At 58.8% G+C, this 19,924-nt stretch overlaps 2 protein-coding genes and 1 long non-coding RNA gene across 5 annotated transcripts in view; 2 read left to right on the plus strand and 1 right to left on the minus strand.

The window, feature by feature from the left end:
- Positions 1–11,925, plus strand: part of PAK6 (p21 (RAC1) activated kinase 6) — a 37,370-nt gene extending 25,445 nt beyond the window's left edge. For both annotated transcript variants that reach the window (XM_045816307.2, XM_045816322.2), the window contains 7 exons: positions 111–764; positions 6,830–7,327; positions 7,429–7,562; positions 7,916–8,042; positions 8,157–8,282; positions 8,760–8,894; positions 10,284–11,925. In XM_045816307.2, coding sequence (XP_045672263.1) covers positions 111–764; positions 6,830–7,327; positions 7,429–7,562; positions 7,916–8,042; positions 8,157–8,282; positions 8,760–8,894; positions 10,284–10,451 — 1,842 coding nt within the window. In that variant the 3' untranslated portion in view covers positions 10,452–11,925. The remainder of the gene's footprint in view (positions 1–110; positions 765–6,829; positions 7,328–7,428; positions 7,563–7,915; positions 8,043–8,156; positions 8,283–8,759; positions 8,895–10,283) is intronic.
- Positions 11,926–12,824: 899 nt separating this feature from the next.
- On the minus strand, positions 12,825–17,866 carry ANKRD63 (ankyrin repeat domain 63). Of its 2 annotated transcripts, none has more exons than XM_087859278.1 (2): positions 14,177–17,866; positions 12,825–13,935 (listed from the first exon to the last, which is right to left on the minus strand). In XM_087859278.1, exon 1 carries the CDS (start codon positions 17,079–17,081, stop codon positions 15,933–15,935), a length of 1,149 nt encoding a protein of 382 aa, XP_087715404.1. In that variant the 5' UTR covers positions 17,082–17,866; the 3' UTR covers positions 12,825–13,935; positions 14,177–15,932. The 2 variants fall into 2 exon arrangements, with proteins under 2 accessions (XP_087715404.1, XP_087715405.1); XM_087859279.1 differs by having other exon boundaries at positions 12,825–13,166; positions 13,807–17,866.
- LOC148107051 (uncharacterized) overlaps positions 15,599–19,924 on the plus strand; it is a 68,213-nt gene continuing 63,887 nt past the window's right edge. The window contains exons 1-2 of the long non-coding RNA XR_015723205.1: positions 15,599–15,695; positions 16,289–16,438. This is a non-coding gene — a long non-coding RNA (uncharacterized LOC148107051). The remainder of the gene's footprint in view (positions 15,696–16,288; positions 16,439–19,924) is intronic.

Below are 19,924 nucleotides of genomic sequence, written 5' to 3' on the forward strand. Positions count from 1 at the left end.
CAGCAAGTGAGGCCCTTCAGTGTCCCCCCCCAAGATCTCCCCCCCCCGCCCCGTGGAGGCCCCGTGCCACGAACAGGCTGCTCGCTCACACTCTTCTCCCTCCCCTACAGACCGTGGTGCGGGGCAGCTCGGTGCCCGTGGATGGCTACATCTCAGGGCTGCTCAACGACATCCAGAAGTTGTCGGTCATCAGCTCCAACACCCTTCGTGGCCGCAGCCCCACCAGCCGGCGGCGGGCACAGTCCCTGGGGCTGCTGGGGGATGAGCACTGGGCCGCGGACCCGGACATGTACCTGCAGAGCCCCCAGTCTGAGCGCACTGACCCCCACGGCCTCTACCTCAGCTGCAACGGGGCCACACCAGCAGGCCGCAGGCAGGTGCCGTGGCCAGAGCCACAGAGCCCGAGGGTCCTCCCCAATGGGCTGGCTGCCAAGGCACAGTCGCTAGGCCCCACGGAGTTCCAGGGCGCCACGCAGCGCTGCCTGCAGCTGGGTGCCTGCCTGCAGAGCTCCCCACCCGGCGCCTCGCCCCCCGCAGCCACCAGTAGGCGCGGGACCAAGGCTGCCAGGCACGGTTCTGAGGAGGCCCGGCCGCAGTCCTGCCTGGTGGGCTCAGCGACAGGCAGGCCGGGCGGGGAGGGCAGCCCCAGCCCTAAGACCCAGGAAAGCAGCCTTAAGCGCAGGCTCTTCCGAAGCATGTTCCTGTCTACTGCTGCCACGGCCCCTGCAAGCGGCAGCAAGCCGGGCCCTCCCTCCCAGAGCAAGGTAGGTGGGGGCTGGGGTCGACCCTCTGGGCCGCTCTCAGCAGGGCAAGGAGCCTGGCCTTCCCCACTTACAGGGTCAGGCTAGGGAGAGTAGAAGGGAACAGAATGATCAAGAAAGCAGCTCAGCCTCCACTGCGGATTCTACCCTGAGCCAAATGAGCTCTGGTCTTCCAGAGGCTGTGAGGGTGAGTCAGAGGGGGCAGGCCAGCTCGTTCGTTTTCTGGGGGGCCTCAGAGGGGCTTTCGGTACACCCCTGCCCTCTGCCGTGTGTCTCAGTGGACCACACTGGGAGGCAGTCACCTTTAACCATAAGCCCAGACCCTCCCCCAGTGCCCAGCGACCACCAGCCTGGCCCCAGCACTGGGCAGTGGCAGGCTCCGGCCTCCCTCTTCCCAGAGCTTCTTTCCACCTCCACCCCTCTCTTGCCCAGTGCTCTCCTGAGGTCCAGCAGACGCTCCCTGGACTGCTTCTCCCTCAGGTGTCAGAGATTTTCATGTCAACTCCTTCTCCAGTGAGAGGGATTCTTTGCTTCCGACCCTGCCCCTGCCTTTTTTTTTTTTTTTAAGATTTCTTTCTTTATTTGAGAGAGAGAGAGTGCAAGTGCAGGGAGGGGCGGAGGGAGAGAGATTTCAGCAGACTCCTCGCGGAGCTCAGAGCCCGATGTGGGGCTCGATCTCACAGCCCTGAGATCATGACCTGAGCGGAAACCAAGAGTCTGACACTTACCGACTGTGCCACCCAGGCGCCCCCCCTCCCCTTTTCTTGAGTGGTTGTTAGGTTTAGCATTTCTGGAATGATTTGTTGTGCAGTTCACGTGCCACATGAAAAGCTGGAGGATTGAGTTGGCCTCGGCCCAGAGCAGCCGGAAAGCCGACTTTTGACATGCGCGACAGCCTCGAATGCACAGATTTTTCTTGTGAAATAGGAAACAGCGAAGGGAGCTCTAATGGTGACATTTCTTGGCAGGCAGAGGAGAATGTTTTTGCTTTTTCCATGCCCTATGATGTCCTGTCCGTGGTGACAGTACCATCCTTTCTCATTTAGCAGATGAGAAGGTGGGCTCCGGGAGGGTCACACAAGCCCCAGATATGGAGACTGAGTCAGGGAGGGCAGCAGTGAGAGGGCCCTCCGGGCTCACGCCTCTTGCTCCCCAAGGCTTTCTGATCATGGCATCTCTAGCTCCTTCGTCGGGGGCGGGCAGAAATGAGCTTACGCTGCAGCACGAGGCTGGGAAGTCAGACGTAAGAAACAACTGGTGACAGTGACATGAGTGACAGACCTCCCCTCCCCGGAGGGCTTTCAGAGCAAGCCTGGCACCTCCCCGGCGATGGTGCGTGAGTGGGCTCCAGCCTGGACTTGGGTGGAGAGTTTGAGGAGTGGCCTGACTCTCAACCTTCCTAAGTCACTGCCAGCCCAAGGCTCCCAGGGAAGGTTCTGGGCTTTGTGCACTCGCTGGGATTAAGGACGCAGGCCGGGCTCCCCCATGGAATGGGGGGTGGAGGGCTGAACAAGTGAGACGTGGCTTGTTGTGTCTGTGAGCGGAGAGGTCTCCAGAAGGCTGTGCTCCTGGAGAGACACTTCCTTGAAAAGGAAGGTAGGAGCAGGCCAGTGCACACTGCCCAGGAGGTGAGAACTGGAACTTGATCGCTCGCTGGCCTCTTGGGAATCCTGTGGCAGGGTTTCAGGGATTTGGAAAAAGGGGGTGTCAACACTGGGTGGGCACTGACATGCCTGTTTCCGAGCTCCTGCCGGCACCCTACAGCAGGGAGCAGGCTGTCCAGCCAGCCTCAGTCGGCCTGTCCATCCTGCATTTTAGCAAGGATCTGGCATAGTCCACTGCAGCCGGGTGTGCAGTGAAAGCAGGTGGTGGTCGTCCTCTGGGGCTTGGAGACACCCCAGTTCCAAACCCAGGGCAGTGGTTTCCTTCCCGGCCTCTTGGGCTTACATTTCTAGAGAAATACTTCCAAGCCAAGCCTCTAAAAGGCAGGGCTGAGACTTCGTCTGAGCTGCTCCGGGCCAGGCCTTCTCAACCCCTGCCCTATTGACATTTGGATCAGAGAATCCTTTGTCGTAGGGGCTGTCCTGTGCCCTGTAGGATATTTAATAGCATCTCTAGCCTTTACCCACTAGATGCTGGTAGCACCTCTCAGCTGAGACAACCGGAAATCCTCCCCATACATGGCTAAATGTCCCTTGGGGGGATAAAATCAGCCCCCATTGCCAACCACTGCATCCAGCTTCCTCCTCCACCCCCACCACCCCAGGAACCACCAGACCAACCCAGCAGCCAGCCTTCTGCACCTCGGCACATCCCAGGGCTTGGCTCAGGACGCTCACAGCAGCAACTACAGCCGCTGTCCGTGCACTGGTGCCCTAGGAGGTCAAGCCACCTGCCACCCAGGTGCCCTAGGAGGTCAAGCCACCTGCCACCCAGCTGCCACCACACCCTTGGCCACTGAACTAGCCAGAAGAGGCTACAGAAGGCTGTGTGGCTCTCGGGCTTTTGCGCTCAGCCCCAGGAAGCTTAGCCTGCAGTCACTCACTTAGGCTAAATAGCCAAAGACCTCGAGCCCTGACTGGGGTCAGAGGCAGGGAGGCCGAAGCATTAAGACAGGAACTGGGGGATTTAGAAGTGGTTCCACTTAGAGGCAGAGAGGCTAAATCAAAAGACCCCGACAATCCACAAACCTTGGTTAAACACCTACTGTGCACCCCGTACTCTGTTATGTGCCAAGGACCTCCGATAGGAGCACAGCTAAGGTTATCAGGCTGACCAGGACTGAAGTGAGCCCGCTCTTACTACTCAGTGCCTCTGGGCAAGTTACTTAACCTCTCTGAGCCCCTTTGCTTACCGACAAATACAGATAATAGTAGCACCCGTGGAATGCTAAAACAACCCAGAGGTTATGAGAATTCAATGAGATTTTTTTTTTTTTTTTTTAAAGATTTTATTTATTTGACAGAGAGAGACAGCCAGCGAGAGAGGGAACACAAGCAGGGGGAGTGGGAGAGGAAGAAGCAGGCTCATAGCAGAGGAGCCTGATGTGGGACTCGATCCCATAACGCTGGGATCACGCCCTGAACAAAGGCAGACGCTTAACCGCTGTGCCACCCAGGCGCCCCTAGAATTCAATGAGATTATGCATGTAAGACCCTTGTCAAAGTGGCACACCCTTCATAAATGGCTTTATTATTTTTAAAATATTAGGACATGGCCTTTGCCTCCAAGGCACTTAGATTGCAGCCCCCAGCCCACGGCTGGAGAGCCTGGCCCTGTCGCCATGGCCCAGGAAGGGAAGATGAGGCATTGTCGTAACCATGCGCGGCTCTTCCCAGTGGCTTCCCGCCCAGGAAGACATCTCAGTCACACAAGGAACTTCAGAGCCCATGACAACTAATTCCATCTTCTGTCCCCCTTTCTCTTTCTCGGTATGGCTTAAGACATTACCCCTGGTTTTTTCTTGTGGGGACATACAGTAAAAGCTCCCTTCTTGTGGAGACAGGCAGCAAGGCCAACAAAGGGACGCTGGGGACCAGAGTCCTGCTGAGGTGAAGACTGAGCCCAGCCCCATTACCCCGCATCCCCTGTCCCAGGCTGGGCTCTCGGCTGGATCCCTGCCCTTCGCCGCTTCCATCCACCCACCCACCCACCACACCCTTGGCCCCTGAGTTCAGCCAGCACCTGCAGCAGTGTCTCCACAGGGGCCTTGACGGGGCGGGGGGGGAGCAAATCCCCTTCTTGGCCCCTCAGCAGGGCCTGTCCTTACCTCCCCTGTCCCCGCTGCCCAAGCCAACTCAGCCAGAGAGCAGAGACAGCCTGTGTAGGGGGCCAAGAGGCCAGCAGGTGAAGGGAATCATTTTACAGCCTGCCGTCGACATCCAGGGGGAGAGAGGTTAGGGGGCCATTAGAGCAACCACAAGAGCAGCTCTAGCTGCCTCTAGGCCCCCAAATTGTGTGCAGCCCGACCCAGACGCTCAGAGAGCATGTTTTCTGTGACCCACACCTTGCAGGCCAGCGGGCAACGTTTTTGTAGGGCCTTGGGGGCTGCCTCGGTGATGGCGTGATGAAGTGAGCTGTGGTGGTGTCCTGTGAAGCCTCTGCTTCCAGGACATGGCCTCCCAGCCTCAGTAGTGGCCTTGCTCCCTCCACCCCCAGTCCCACCCCTCCCGCAGCCTCCCTGAGGCCATGGAATCACAGAGCCCATTTGTCCAAAACTGCTCCCAGTGTGGTCCACTGTCCTCCGGCATCAGAGCCCAGGGGACTCATTAAAATGCAGAGTCACTGCTCTAGGGACTTACCGAAGCTGGACTCTGCATTTTATCCAGCTCCCCAGATCACCATGTATTTATAGACGAGATGGGCTCCAAGAGGGTGCGTTGCCTGAGATTCATCGCTGGTCAGAGCAGAGCAGTACTGGAATCTAGGTCGTGACCCCCAGTCCAGAGGTCCCACCGCTCCACTACACAGAGTGGGGAAACGTGGGTGAGGGTCAGGTGCTGGTGACGACATGGGAGGGTCTCTTTACTATCCAGATGTGCTCCCCGGGCAGGATGGAGTCGTGGCAGCAGTGCTGGGAGGCTGTCCTGGCTCCTTCACTGTGAGGGCTGAGCCCGAGCCAGGCATAGCCTGCCAGAGGCTGGTGTGCACTTTGGGGTGTGCAGGCGGGGTGGGGGCGGCAGTCTGCCACAGCTTGGCTCTCTGCTGGCAGGGTTACTCTCATACGTGCTCCCCTCTAGGCAAGATCAGGCACTGTGTAAGGTGGGGTAGACACCCTGAAGCCTGGGGAGAGGGTGCTGAAGAGGTTGACAAAGTTCTGCTGAGCATGGTAGGGTCCAAGGCCCAGACGTGGGGTCCCTCGGCCCAAGCTGAGAGCCTAAGGAAATCTCTTGGAAGTTGATGTAGTTCTGAGGATCTGGACTAGGGCCCGCTGGACAACTAGACAACTGCCATATGATGGGTTCTGAGATGTTCTGGAAAGTTCTCTGCAGCCCCTGAAGTGTCCCTTGTTAGGTTACTTACAGCCCTTTCCAGGTGCCCCTTTTAAAATCATATAATCCCTGGGAAGAGTCATGTTGCACATCGCCAGCTCCTTGGAGAGAACCCAAGGATGGGGCACTTTCCTGCCAGGCTGGCAGGAGGCCTTGGACCCTGAAAGGCAAGGAGCCTCAGAGGCTTCAGGGCTGGCCCTTGGGCTCACTGAGGCCCAGTCTGCCACTCAGTTCTACCTTCCCTCCCTCCCCACCAGAGGCCATAAGGATAGGCCCCCCACCTTCCCTTCTGTGTGTGGGGGGTCATCAGCCAGGAGTGCTCAGAAGCAAGTCTAGAGGCTGCTCTGGGGAGCCCCTAGGAAACCTCCCTACCCCTGGCCCCAGGGCTTGGGTTAGGCTGGACCTACCTCCCAATTCCAGATCTCTCTGGCATCAGATCCCTAGCCCAGGAGACATACCTGAGAACACCCCAGATGGTAATAGGGCTCTGTGGTCCTCTGTTGGGGCACACTCTCACAGCATAGACATGCAGACTCCCTGCTGTCAGGCAGGAGTGGGGCTGTCAGACCCCTTGCTGTGGCTTCCCTGCCCTGTGCTGGGAAGCAGTCCCAGCTGCCCCACGGCCCAGGGCCTCTTCCGCCCACTTGGGTCCTTGGGTGTGAGCACCCCGGGAATGAAGTAGGTCTCTGACCCAGATTCCCCACAGAGCCTGGCAGTACAGAGGGAAGACAGCCTCCCAGTGGCCTCCCTGGGCTCTGGCTGTCAATTACCCAGGAAGAAATACCCAGCAGAGGACACCCCAGGGACTTTGCTTTCCTTCAGTTTCCCCGGCGAGGCAGAGCGGATGTCAAGAGCTGCTGTTTGGACTGCTCACCCGGGAACGCTGGGGGCTGGGCTCCTAGGCAGGAACTTCGGCTTCAGCTGCGTTTGAAAATCCTTGCCCACAGCACCTCCCCGATTTGGTCCGATGCCCTGCCAGACCTGCCCCTGTCCAGAGGTCACCCCCTGCTTCTGGGAAGGTCACTCCAAACGCTGCCACAGCCAAACCCTTCTCTGTTTCTCTTTCTCTCCCTGCAGCCTAATTCCTCTTTCCGGCCACCACAGAAAGACCCCCCACCAAGCCTGGTGGCCAAGGCCCAGTCCTTGCCCTCGGACCAGCCCATGGGGACCTTCAGCCCTCTGGCCACCTCAGATACCAGCAGCCCCCAGAAGTCCCTCCGCACGGCCCCCGCTGCCGGCCCACCCCCAGGCCGGTCTTCCCCCGCGGGCTCTCCACGCACCAGGCAAGCCCAGATCAGCACCAGCAACCTGTACCTGCCCCAGGACCCCGCGGTGGCCAAGGGTGCCCTGGCTGGCGAGGACACAGGTGTTGTGACACATGAGCAGTTCAAGGCTGCACTCAGGATGGTGGTGGACCAGGGTGACCCCCGGATGCTGCTGGACAGCTACGTGAAGATTGGCGAGGGCTCCACGGGCATCGTCTGCCTGGCCCGGGAGAAGCACTCAGGCCGCCAGGTGGCCGTCAAGATGATGGACCTCAGGAAGCAGCAGCGCAGGGAGCTGCTCTTTAATGAGGTGGGAGGAGGGGGGGCGTGGTGGGGCGCTTAGGATGACCATCTGGGAGCCTGGCCGTGGGGACGGGGCCTGGCACTCAGGCAGCCCCATCTGCCCCGCAGGTGGTGATCATGCGAGACTACCAGCACCTCAACGTGGTGGAGATGTATAAGAGCTTCCTGGTGGGCGAGGAGCTGTGGGTGCTTATGGAGTTCCTGCAGGGCGGGGCGCTCACGGACATTGTCTCCCAAGTCAGGTGGGCAGCTGGGAGGCCTGGGCTCTGGGAGCTGGCTGCCCTCACCATTGTCCCAGCAGGGGGATTGGGCAGCCTCGGGCCAAGAAAACTTGGGGTGCCTGTCACATCATTGTGAGCACCCCCTGTCCATTTGGGTTAACAGACCCAGGAGGGTTCGGGGGAGTGGGGTGGGGTCTCCAGCCTAGGTCCAGGCCCATTTCCACTGAGGCTCTAGCCTGCCTGGACCCCCGCACCTATTGCCCAGCAGCCGTGGGGCCTCACCCCAGGGGCACCTAATCTGCCAGCCCGGCTGCCCCACAGCCCTGCCGAAGCTCATGTTTTCTTCTGTCTGTGACCTGACCTTCCCTGTCCAGGCTGAACGAGGAGCAGATCGCCACTGTGTGCGAGGCCGTACTGCAGGCCCTGGCTTACCTGCACGCCCAGGGTGTCATCCACCGGGACATCAAGAGTGACTCCATCCTCCTAACTCTCGATGGCAGGGTAGGGCCCTCCCCAGCCTGGCACACTTGTGCCCCTCCCCCTGTGTCCATGCTCCCAGCTCAGCTCCCACTTCTAGTTCACCACTCCCTGCCCCCCCACCCTTCTCAACCACAGGTGAAACTCTCGGACTTTGGATTCTGTGCTCAGATCAGCAAAGACGTCCCTAAGAGGAAGTCCCTGGTAGGAACCCCCTACTGGATGGCTCCTGAAGTGATCTCCAGGTCTCTGTATGCGACTGAGGTAACCTCTCCTTCCATGGGCCAGTCCTCCCAGAAACTCCTGTTTGGGAACAAACAGCCCCTGTGGCCCCTGCAGAGACACCCCTCCCCCAAAGAGCCCTGGTTTTCAGGTTCCCACTTAGTCAATACCCTACCCCACTTCCCATTGCCCCCTGCCCACTCTTGGGTGGGTCTTCCCTCGCTTGTGACTTTGCTGCCAAACTATTCCCAAAAATGTTCCTCCTGCAGCTTGTGGGCAAGGTGGGGTATGGCCAGGCTTCCCCATGTGTGATGGCCATTCTCCCTGAATGGCTGACAGCTCTGCCCCTAGAGTCAGTGGGCACTCCTGCAGGAAGTCACTGGCCACAGGGCAGATGGACAGGAAGGAGGCCAACTCACCAATGACAGCAGGGACCAGCTGCTCCCGTCCCCCTGCAACACACTGCTACCAAGGGGCCCTACTCTGGCCAGTGGTGTCAAGGACATTCTCTTTCTCCAGGTGGATATCTGGTCCCTGGGCATCATGGTGATTGAGATGGTGGACGGAGAGCCACCCTACTTCAGTGACTCCCCAGTGCAGGCCATGAAGAGGCTCCGGGACAGCCCCCCACCCAGGCTGAAAAACTCTCACAAGGTCAGTCAGTGCTCAGGGTGGACGCTGCTGGCCCCATTCTTCCTGAGACTGAAGGGACCAGAGCCTGGGCTCCCAGGCCCACCCCCTCCCTTCCTCAGAATTCGGAGGCTCCCAGAAGAGGTTCCACCCTCCCCACACAAAACCCGCAGCAAAGTCCTGTGGTCGTTTGGACAAGTTTCCACCTGTAGGCAATTGACAGGAGCCTGAGAGAAGGAAAAGCAAGGCTGCCAGGAATCCCTGATGTCCTGGGGAGGAATCTAGAGAAGCTAACTGAGCAGGAGCCCCTCCACTCCCTCTGTCAGGGGAGCCATAGCATGGCACGGTGTTCCCAGTCTAACACAGCAAACTGTCTTTTCCTCCCATCAGTGCACATCCTGACCACATCTGAGCCACAGGTTTTCCCTTAAAACCAGTGTGTGTGTGTGTGTGTGTGTGTGTGTGTTTGCGCACGTGCACATTTAACCCTTTTCTGTCAAATCCACCCAAACCCACAGGCCTTACCAGTGGACACCCCCTGCTGGTAGCCAGGTCAGCTTAGGGCGGCAAGTGGCACTGCCATCTGATGGCCAGAGAGAGAAATGTCCCAGAGGGTTGAAACCCAGTCCCTAAATAAAATACTTCTGTGGCCCCAACACAGCTGGATGGGAGGACAGTCTGGAAACACCTTCCCAGTCAGCTGGTCCTTGGAACCTGCCCTGCCAGCCCCAGGACTAACACATAGGGGAGATTTCCAATTGGTTAATTCCCCAGAGGATGTAGCCTTTTGTAACAGCCCAAGACTTAGTCTTATCCCAAGATACTGGCTCAGAATGAACCAAGATAAGCCCTTGGCTCAGAGCATTAAAGAAATCTTCCTTGTCAGGTCTCACTTTGTTCTTTTCCATTTTTCAAGACACTTCATCCCTGGCCTCTTTTTGGATCCCCACTAAAGACAGGGCACGTACATTTTATCATTAGCCCTTTGGGCAGATTAAGAAAACTGAGGTCTAGAGAAAATTGCAACTTGTCGAAGATGAGGGATAGACCCAGGACTGGATCACTAGTACCAATCCCGTGCCCCTTCCGCAGAGCCATAGAGCCTGAAGTCTGCGAGCCTTGAGCAGCAGGGTGGGGAATGGGCTGTGTATTGAGAGCTGGGCTCCCTAGAAACCAGGCATCTTCCTTCCACTGCTCAGCACCACCCCCTAGAGGTGAACTAGTCACTTTTCCTGGACTGATGCCAAGTTTCTTTACCTACCTGATGATCTGACAGTACTGGGCCTGGGAGCTGCCAGGAAGTGAGCAACAAGAGAATTCGGGACCTTCAGATGATGGTGGGGCTGGGCAGATGAGTCACCCCAAAGTGACTGCATGCGACGGCTTCCTCTCAGTGCTGCCCTGTCCTCACAGGTCTCCCCAGTGCTTCGAGACTTCCTGGAACGGATGCTGGTGCGGGACCCCCAGGAGAGAGCCACGGCTCAGGAGCTCCTGGACCACCCTTTCCTGCTGCAGACGGGGCTGCCTGAGTGCCTGGTGCCTCTGATCCAGCTCTACCGCAAGCAGACCTCCACCTGCTGAGCCCACCCCCAGAGCTCACCTGCCACCCATGCCTGCAGGCAAGGGACACTGGGCAGCCAGCCTGCCGGCAGGGCCTGCCTGCCTCATTCTCTCAGTATTCTCTCCAAAGATTGAATGTGAAACCCCACCCACACCCTCCTGCCCTTTAGCCCACTGGGCCAGGCCGGACCTGCCCCTTGGTCTCTCTCCCTCCCAAGAGAGTCCCCAGTTGCCTTTGGGATGATGGAGACCCCTTCTACAGGATAACCCTTTGTTATTTGCACAGGGATATTTCTAAGAAACGTGGAGACCAGCACTCCTGGCCGCTGTGGCCAACCCAGCAGAAAAGGTTGCTGCAGTTTTTTAACGGTAGTTGTACACTAGCGTCCCAGGCCACCTCAGCGGGCACACTGCCTGTCTTCACCAGGATACTTGCTGTTCTCAGCTCCAGCTCTAAACCCTGGGGTCTCGAGAGGGCCACAGGGAAGGTTTCTGTTGCCTGGAGCTGTCTTCCTCCCTCGTGTCTGACTTCCTGAAGGTACAGTCCGACCTGCACCTGCTTCCCAGCCCACCTGCACTGACATCACTCTCCCTGCACAGCCGGCCCTGAACTGTGAACAGCCTGCTCGCAGGCCAGGGAAGGAGGAGGAGCGTTTTTCTGAGGGAAAGAGAAAGAATGGAGTTGGTGGTAAACGTGGTCTCACTTTACAGGATGGAGAGAACATCGTGTGTGTGTGTGTGTGTGTGCGCGCGCGCGCACGTGTGTGTGTGTATATGTGTGTGTGTGTAAGTGGCAGATGGTCACCCCGACAGCCTGGCTCCCTTCAAGTGGCCCACAGCCAGCTTCAGTAAGGCTTCTCCATCCTTTCTGCCACTGAGTTCTACTCTGAAGGGACCTGCTTTCTTGGCCTGGCTTCCCACCTCCCAAGTCCCTTGTTTCTACCTGACCAGCGAAGAGATCTGCATTGAGTCTAATGCATCCTAGGGGCTTGGCAGATTTCCAGGTTTCTTCTCTACTGTCGAGTCTGAGAGCCAGAGACGGGAATGGTGAGGGAACAGACTTTGTTTTACCTGTGAGCTCCATCTCAATAACCAGGTCATCAAGGACCCGTTCTTATCAAAATCTTGGTCTGGGGGGAGGTGAACCACCTCCTGGGTCCCATCCTGTCATGAAAATGGGCACCCCCTTTGTGCAAACCATCGGCCCTAGCTGCCTCTTCAGACACCTGTCTCCTTGTCCCCCTCCCCTCCCCACCTTCAGGGATGTTGTGAGTCAGGGAATCCAGGGAAGAACTCCAGGTGTCAGGACCCTATCTAGATAATATTTTTAGATTCCTCTGCTCCCTAGTGGCCTGCTTTGGGGCCTCCCCCCAAAAAAATCGCAAGGACTTTTTTAAGGGTCAGAGTTTTAAAAACAAAAGCATCTTCCCTAGAAACTTTTGTGAATTGTTTGCACTTGTGCCTGTTTTAAATTAAACTGAGTGTTCAAAACCTCTGGGCTGTTGTCTCTGAGAATGGAGCCAGGCTGTCTTCAAGCTGGACACCCTGCAGTGGGTGTCTGGTGTGTGCCCCCCCACCATGTGAGCTCCCCAGCCGTCACTCAAGTCCGCAGAAAACCCAACTCCCTGGTGGCATGTGGGCCCGTGAGGGCAGATAAGGAGGAAACAAGAAATGAAAGGCCCTTGGGCTGAAAGAGCTGAGAAAGAGACAGAGCTCTCCTTCCCAGGGGAGCAGAACCCAGCCAGGAAAGCTGGAGCCATGTGCTGTGCTGGCTGGAACCACAGGGGCTCTGGGGGCAGCCGCCAGGGCTGATGACCACTTTCTGCATCAGCATCTCCCTTCTCCCTTTTGCCTCTCACCCCAAGACAAGTCAGAGGCCGAACTCTGACTATCCATAGGAAGTGGCCTGGAGCTGCTTCCAGGGAGAAAGCAGTCTCTGTTTCGGTTCTCAGAACTGAGGGGTTATGAAGGAGCAGTGCAGTGGCTGGAAATCAAGAGACTTTGGGTAGGGGAGGTGGATGGAATTTTCTTTCAACTTCTAGCTCTGACACTGATTCCAACACTGCCTTCCTGAGAGCTCAACCTACTCCCCAGCCCAGGGTTCACTGAAACCTCTCAACCGGCATCCAAGAGGCATGCAGACCTCCTTCTGCTCCCCACAGCAGTCCCACCCAGACAGTGGCCCTAGTTGGAGGGTCCTAGTCCCACCAACTCGGTCCGAAGCAGTACCTAAGTCCTGCCTTCAGGCCGCAGCCACAGTGCCCAGGGGGACAGACGGGGATGGAGGCTGATGGAAGGCGGAAGCTTTGCAGGAAGCAAGCACACCCTTCTGCTCCAAAGGGAGCCCAGAATCAGGAGCAGCTGGCAAGGCAAAGAGAGGCCAGTTCTTGCAACTGAGTACTACTGGATTTATTAACTATTCTTCTGAGTTCTAATAGTCCTTCCACCACGCAGTGCCATTCCAAAAGTGTGTGTGTACGTCATTTAGCCTCCCGCACAAACAGGTTCTGAGCTCGTGTTAGGGTGCCGGGATCCAGTGGCCTGGGTGATTCTTCACAACGATGAAAGCAACAAGAGTTGGAAAAGAAAACTGTTCAGAAAGTCTCTTCGAAAGTGGAGTGAGTTCGAGAGGACCCCAGCCTCAAAGCCCTGAGGCTGACAATGAGAAGGAAGTGCAGGGAAGCGAAATATGGTGACATAGAGAAGTTCCGCACAAAGCTGGGCCCGGTAAGAAATCTGCAAGAACAGCAAGTCAGTCAAACACAATTCAGTACTGACAGGAAAGATCTGCTGTGGTTTTTCAGAAACATTGCTTTCAACCACCAAGCCCTTGGCAACTCGGTGGAGAGGAGCCCTCACGGTTGTTTGCTCAGTAAGGAGGGCCCCGGGGTAACACTGAACCAGAAAGCCAAACAGGTCAGCCAACATTTGAAAGATGACAGCACCTTCTACCTAATGTGCAACCCAGACCTTAATGGTGTTCTGAAGAAGCCAAATACTTGTATGCTTACACCATTAAAAAACTCTGTGAAAATTAAACACAGAAAGGGAATAAGTGAGCAAGCAAGGATCGGGGGGAAAAAAAAGGAGTTTGTACTTGGGATGTCCAATGATCCCCCATCCCACCCCAGATCCTCTCCCTCTGGCTTTTCAGGTGCTTCTGTATTGGTTCACCCACCACCCAGACAGTGGAACTGAAAAGAGGCAGGTGTGGGGGGAGTAAAGAGTAGGGGGAGGGCAAAACACCCCCAAAACGAAAGCAAATCTCATCAGAAGAAAACAGTGCAGGTCCAAGCTTCAGAAATTATAAACAAGGGGTTGGAAACTCCTGTTTTTCAGAACAGAGCAGGAGCTCTCTGGACATGGGAGCCTTTACTTGGAAGATCTTGGGGTCCTTAGTGAAGAAGGGTCTGGGCTCCTTCTACTCCAAATCCGAGTTGTTTTTTTGTTTATCGTCCCTCACTTCACTGCTGGGAAATGACTTCAAGTATCCGGATGTAACATACTACAAGAGGAAGAGGATTTCATGGGTAAATGCACACGGAGGGAGAATGTGGCGGTGATCCCAAGTAAAACCAGAAGTCTAACTGCAAGCCAGGGAGCCGCGAGGAAAGCGCAGCGCTGCCACCAGGGGGCACCAGAGATCACGTCCGGTGCCGGGTGGGGGAGAGAGGGCGCGGCCTTGCCGGCCTCAGAGGGGTGGAAGGACTCGGGAGGCGTCTGACACCTATACCAGACCCGCTCACCTCCAGGAGGACCAGTTTCTCAGCACAGATCATCCTCGCTCTGGGCCGTTCCCTTAGAGTTACTGGTGAGAAACCTTCCGTTCTGCAAAGGCATATAGATCGACGTCTTGAAAAGACCCCACCTCAGACGGGTGAGGCGCTGCACGTTCAACCTTCGGGGTTCACAAAAAGAGCCCCCAAGCGCCAACGATCCCGCGGGCTGGACGCACAGATCCCTGTGCTAGCGCTTCCGCAAGGTCCTGGGGCACGCGTTCGCCAGACCCGCTAGAACCCCCGCCCCCTTAGGCCCGCACAAAGAGGAGGGCTGGGAGGGAGGGGAGGAGAGGAAGGACCACGCCGGAAAAGGGCATTTAACCACCTCTCCGCGGTTGCCTCTGACTCACTAATCTGCCCAGTAATGAAGCTGGGCCGGGCCCGCGTCCCACGCGCCTGGGCAGAGGCAGGGGTCCTTGGTCTCGACCTCCAGCATCCATCATCCGCCCTGCCCTCCATTAACGGCCCAGCGAGAAGCAGGAGCCCTTTAACAGCCCCCTTCCAGCTCTCGCAGGAGTTTGATGTAATTTAAACCCGGACCTGCGGCTCGTGTGGGCTTCCCGACTCCCGCGCGCCGCCGTTTAACGTGGCAAACACTTCAGTCAATTATCCCCCTCGCAGAGCTTCTATTTAAAGAGACATTGTCAGGTTCTTAAGCCTAGGATCAGCCCCGCTGCTTTCTGCCTCATATACAAAGACTCAAACCACGAGTTCTTTGAGAACTGGAAAAAGTACAATTAAACCAAGCCTTCGCAACCATTCCACCCTGCGGGAGCACCCACGTGCGGGACGGGGGAGCAGGGAGGTGGTGGGGGCGGGAAAGTGCCAAGTCCTTTCCATTTCAGGCTCTAAGAGTGAGAGGAAATAAGGCTGGGCCCTGAGGGGCAAGACCTCAAAGATAATACTCAAATGCAGCTGAGTTCTAGCTGGGCTCAGGTGCTGGGAGCTGGGCTCAGAAGGCGTTGGTGCAGGGCAATGACCCCACCTCATCAGCGAAGTTGAAAACTGGGTCGGCCAGAGGCAGAGGGAGCTGAAATTACCCAGAAGCTATTTCAGGGGACAACTAACCTTCCATACCAGGGCCTCTGCCACCCCTTAATATGCTCTCATCTTCTTGAGGCAAGAGTTTCTCCCCAGAAAACCTTAACCTCCAGATTCCTTCCTAATCAGCTCTCCTGTCGAGAAAGGCTCAAAAGCTGGTCTCCTTGCTCTCCTTCTCCAACACTTAAAGGAAGGGAGACTTCGGCGGCGTTCAGCATTACTGTCCACATCACTAAGCAGAGGGGGGAGGCTAGGCCTTTGTTCTACGAGTCAACTCTTCCGCGCAGCCGGGGTGTGGGAAACTGATAAGGAGGAGGTGCCCCGGCAGGAGTCGGCAAGACTCAGAACTGAACCTTAGGGCTCACAGTAAGGGGTCCATCTTCCTGGCTGAAAAGCTGTAGCCTGTGGAACCAGTCTTCTACTCCTCCCCTCCAGGACAGGAAAGGTAGGCTGTAGGGAAGGTGAGAGACCTAGGCAGGGAATACCAACAAGCACAAAAAGAGAAATAAAATAGGGGTTCTTTTCAGAGAGAGGATTGATAGGGGTCTGGCCTGGGCAGTGGGGACAGGTTCTGGGATCACAGGCCGAGAAACTGCCCGGAAAGTGAGGGACCTGGAAAAAAGAAATCTCAGTGTTGGAGAGACGTAAGAGGAGGGGGGCCAGGGCTCAACCTCGACGCTGTTTACCGCTGAGCGTGCAGCACCACGGCCTCCGTGCCCACCTGCCAAGGCTGAGGCTCAGGCACCGAGTGGGGCAGAGCGTTGGCCTCTAACTCCGCGCCGCTCTCGGGCCCTGATGCCTCCCCGACCAGGCTGGGGATGTCTGGAGCTGTGGAGCGTCGGCGCAAACCCAAACGGCCAGAGCCGGGGCCGCCCTCCGGGTGGGGGCTAAGGCCAATGGGGGCTTGCACTAAGGTCGGAGGCGCTCCCTCCAGCACCTCCTGCGAACGCCACCGCCCAGTCCCTGAAGACTGGGGCGAGTGTGGTCGGGCCATCAGGGCTCCCGCCCGCAGCCGAGCCGCTTCCTCCTCTGTTACAGCACCCAGCGCCAGACTCATACTCCGGCCCAGCTCGGGCCTCTCGCTGCCCTGTGCTCGGTGCCGGCCCGAGCCCTTGGCCCCTGGCCCAGCCTCGCCGCCGTGACCGTGGCCGCCGGCGGCTCGCGCAAAGCGCGCCAGGAGAGGCCGAGGTAAGCGGCGGGGGCTGGGTCTTCGGCGCTCGGGGCTGGGCGCGGGAGCCGGACGGCCAGGGGGGCTGTCAGAGTTGGAGCCCCGGGCCGCGGCGGCGGCGGCTGCGCGGCCCCAGGGCCCGGTGAGGGCTTGCACGCAGGTCCCGTGGCCGCGGGCGGCTGCCAGCTGCAGCGCCGTGAGACCTGCTCGGTTGGTGCGGTCGAGGCGCAGGCCGAGGCGGCGGAAAGAGCGCACCAGGAACTCGAGCACCGCCCCATGGCCGCACGCCGCCGCCCACATCACTGGGCTGTTGCCCGCCGAGTCGGCCGCCTCGGGGTCGCCGCTGAACTGCACCAACAGCTGCACCGCGTCCAGGTGGCCGCGCTCGCACGCCAGGCTGAGTGCCGTGCGGCCGCGCTCGTCCCGCAGGTTCACCGCCGCACCCTGCTCCAGCAGTAGCCGCACGAAGCGCGCGCGCAGCGCGGGGTCCGGCAGCCCCACCGCCACCATGAGCGGCGTGCGGCCCTGCTCCGCGCGGCAGTCGATGATGCTGCGGTCCAGCGCATCCAGTACAAAGCGGGCCAGGTGCACTTTGCCCGCCTGCATGGCCTCCAGGAAGGTGCGCGTACCCGCTCGGGGGCACAGGTCCTTGGGCTTGAGCATGGCCCCGGCCGCCGCTCCCAGGCGGCCCAGCAGCTCCGCACGGGGGCGCCCCTGTTCCCGCGCCCCGCCGGGCTCTGGGCCCTGCTGGTGTGGCTCCCTCCGCGCGTGGGCGGCTGCAGCCGAGGGTCCTGACGTTCCCACTCTTGTGCCCCAACGGCTCCCGCTTCCCCGCTGCTCCTGGGCCGCACGCCTGGTGTCTCGCAGCTCCTTCCCTGGGCTTCCCGCGTGGAGGTGCAGGTTGCTCGCTACTCTGGGCTCCGCGCCTGGCCCGCCACGAGACTACGGGAGCCAAAGCTCGGATCCCCTCCTGTCTGTCCCGCTGTTTTCCGCGTGTCCGATGCCCCTCCGTCCCTTGTGGCTTGGAGCCGCGCCACTCACCCGCACCCGGGGCAGCCCCCGCTCCCCTGATGAGACGGTGGCGCCCGCCGAGCGCGCCTGCCTCCAGCCCTGGCGGGGCGCGCCGCTCCTCAAGCTGCTGGCGCCGCTCCTCCGCCTCCTCCCCGCTCGCGGGGGCCGGGCCACACCGGGGCGCTTGCTCCTTACTTGAGGGGCTCAACGGCGCGGGAGCCGCCGCCCGCCTGCATACCTGGCTTTATAGCCTCGGAGGTCTCCAAGGCAATGGCTGCCCTGGAAGCCGGCTGAGCCGTCAGGGCAGGAAAGCACCCGGCGGGAGAGACCGCCCCGACCCCCACCCCTTCGTGGGCCACGAAGTCGGGGAGCGGCTCCTCCTCCGCGCTCCCCTGGGGCTGCGGCGGCGGTTGCGGGGCGGAGGCGGCGGCTGCTCGCTGGGGGCCACATGCACCAGGCCAGGCCAATCCCAAAGTCACAATCGTCTCTTCTCGTCTCCCCCCCCCCCTCCGCCCCTACCGGAGTCTGTGCTCTCGGCTCCTTAGAAACTTAGGACCTCGGGCCCGTCGGGGAAGACGGAGGGCTGCTCCCAGCGGTCCAGGTGGAAGGAAATGGAACCCCATGAGGACAGAATTGGACCGCAAGCGAGCTGGGAGGCAGCGGCGAAAGGCGAACGGGGAGTAATTGGCGGGGGCGGGGGGGGGGTGTACCTGCGCTGCGCGCGGGGCGGGGGGCGCTTTTTCTGGCTGAGAACTGCCACTCCAAGTGTAGCGAATCACGCACTCACACACAATTGTTCCTCCCGCACACGCTCACTCGGAGCGGGGGTGGGGGGAGACTGCGCCCTCCAATCTCCGACGTCTCCAACCCCGACCACGCGCCCGACTGCCAGCTCCCGGCGGCTGACGGGCGGGCGGAGCGGAGACGCCGCGGCCCGGGCGGGCGCCTGGGGATTTGGCAGTGCTGCAGCCGCGCTAACGACGCCCCCGCGCCGCCTCCGCGCCGCTTCGGGGCCGCCCGCCACCCCGGGACATGTGAGAGACCTACGCAAGGCTCCCCAGGGTCCTCGTCTCCCTCCGAAGCACAAAACCACCCCCAGATCGCCGGGCTCTGCTTTTGACTACTAGCTGACCCCTTTCGAAGGGAAGGAGAAGAGAGCTGGAGGCACTAGGTGTGGGAAAACTACCGCATCCCCTCTCCCTCCTGAGGTGGGGGCGGTGGTGGCCAGGCCTTGGTTGAGGGGAGTCAGGGCTCCTCAGAGCCGCCGCGGGTGGGGAGCGGGAGTAGGAGTGGAATGAGTATCTGTGAAGTGTAAAGCAGTGAATCAGTTATCAACTACAGAATTTACTGAGACTTTTCATGAGCCGGGCATTGCGTTCCAGCCGTAGGAAATACAGAAGCAGCAGCTCAGTTCTGGATAGAAGAGACCTTCCCTCTCAAGCAGGAAGATAAGACCAGGACAAAAAAGTAGAGGGTATCAGCTGAGGGCTGAATACCTCTGTTAAATACAAACAAGACCAAGACAGTGCTTAGAGGAAAAGGTGGAGTTGGGTGTGAGGGGCTCTGGGATTGTCTGAAGCTAGGACTCCAGAGGTGGTCTTCAAGGATGTGGGGGATCTGGCTGCGTGGAAATAAGGAAGACATTCCAGACAGATTACATGGAAGCCAGAGAAACACCTCTAGGGGACAGTACTGAGAGCTGCTTTACCAAGTACCTTCCTATGGAAGACAGGAAATGAGGGGGGTAATACAGCTGTCCTGAGCCTGGGCAGAGCCATGATAAGGTGCTTCGAAGCAGGAGCCGTCTGGGGAAAGGTTCTGGGCATGGAGACCATTTGCCTCTGGGAAGAAGACAGTGGGCCCAAATGGGTGAGTGTCAAAGTGCACACAGGGCCCTGCACTCCAGGCTTCTTGCCTTTCTCCAGCTCCTAGGCTTCAGGGATGCCCACCTGGCATCCTGGGCCCAGCCATGGAGCAGGGGCTCCCACTTCCCTCTGTTCTGGGGGGGGGGGTGCATGTGATGTATGCCTGTATATACTGTCAAGCCCCCATCCCCTTTATCTTTTTATATTCTCTAATTCCCCTGCTCTGCCAATTTTCTGTCATGCTGCCACGGAAAGGGCACAGCATTTGACCTCAGAGTTAAGGGCCAGCTTAAAGGCCTTTACCAGAGTGCGGCTCCAGACCTGCCTAGTCTGATCTGCAAAATGAAGCCCACAATACTAGCCCCGCCTGCTTTAGGCAAGAGCAAACTAGGGAGTGTCAGGGAAAGAGCTGCACGGTTACTCAGAGTGTAGAAGGCCCAATCTCAGCCGCAGACGTGGGGTCCCCACCTGGGGTGTCACCTGGGGGTGGGCACAGACTCTCCAACCCCAGTAAGGATGCAGGAAACTCTCCCCCTACTCAGAGAGCAGAAGAAAGGCTTTCCTTCCCTTCATGACTCAATTTCCCTTTTCTGCAGCATGAAGGAAATTGCTTTCTTCCCTTCTTTCTGT

This window comes from Ursus americanus, chromosome 36 (assembly GCF_024610735.1).
Source record: "Ursus americanus isolate L20-20 chromosome 36, mUrsAme1.1.p, whole genome shotgun sequence".
In the NCBI taxonomy this organism is placed as follows: Eukaryota; Metazoa; Chordata; class Mammalia; order Carnivora; family Ursidae; genus Ursus; species Ursus americanus.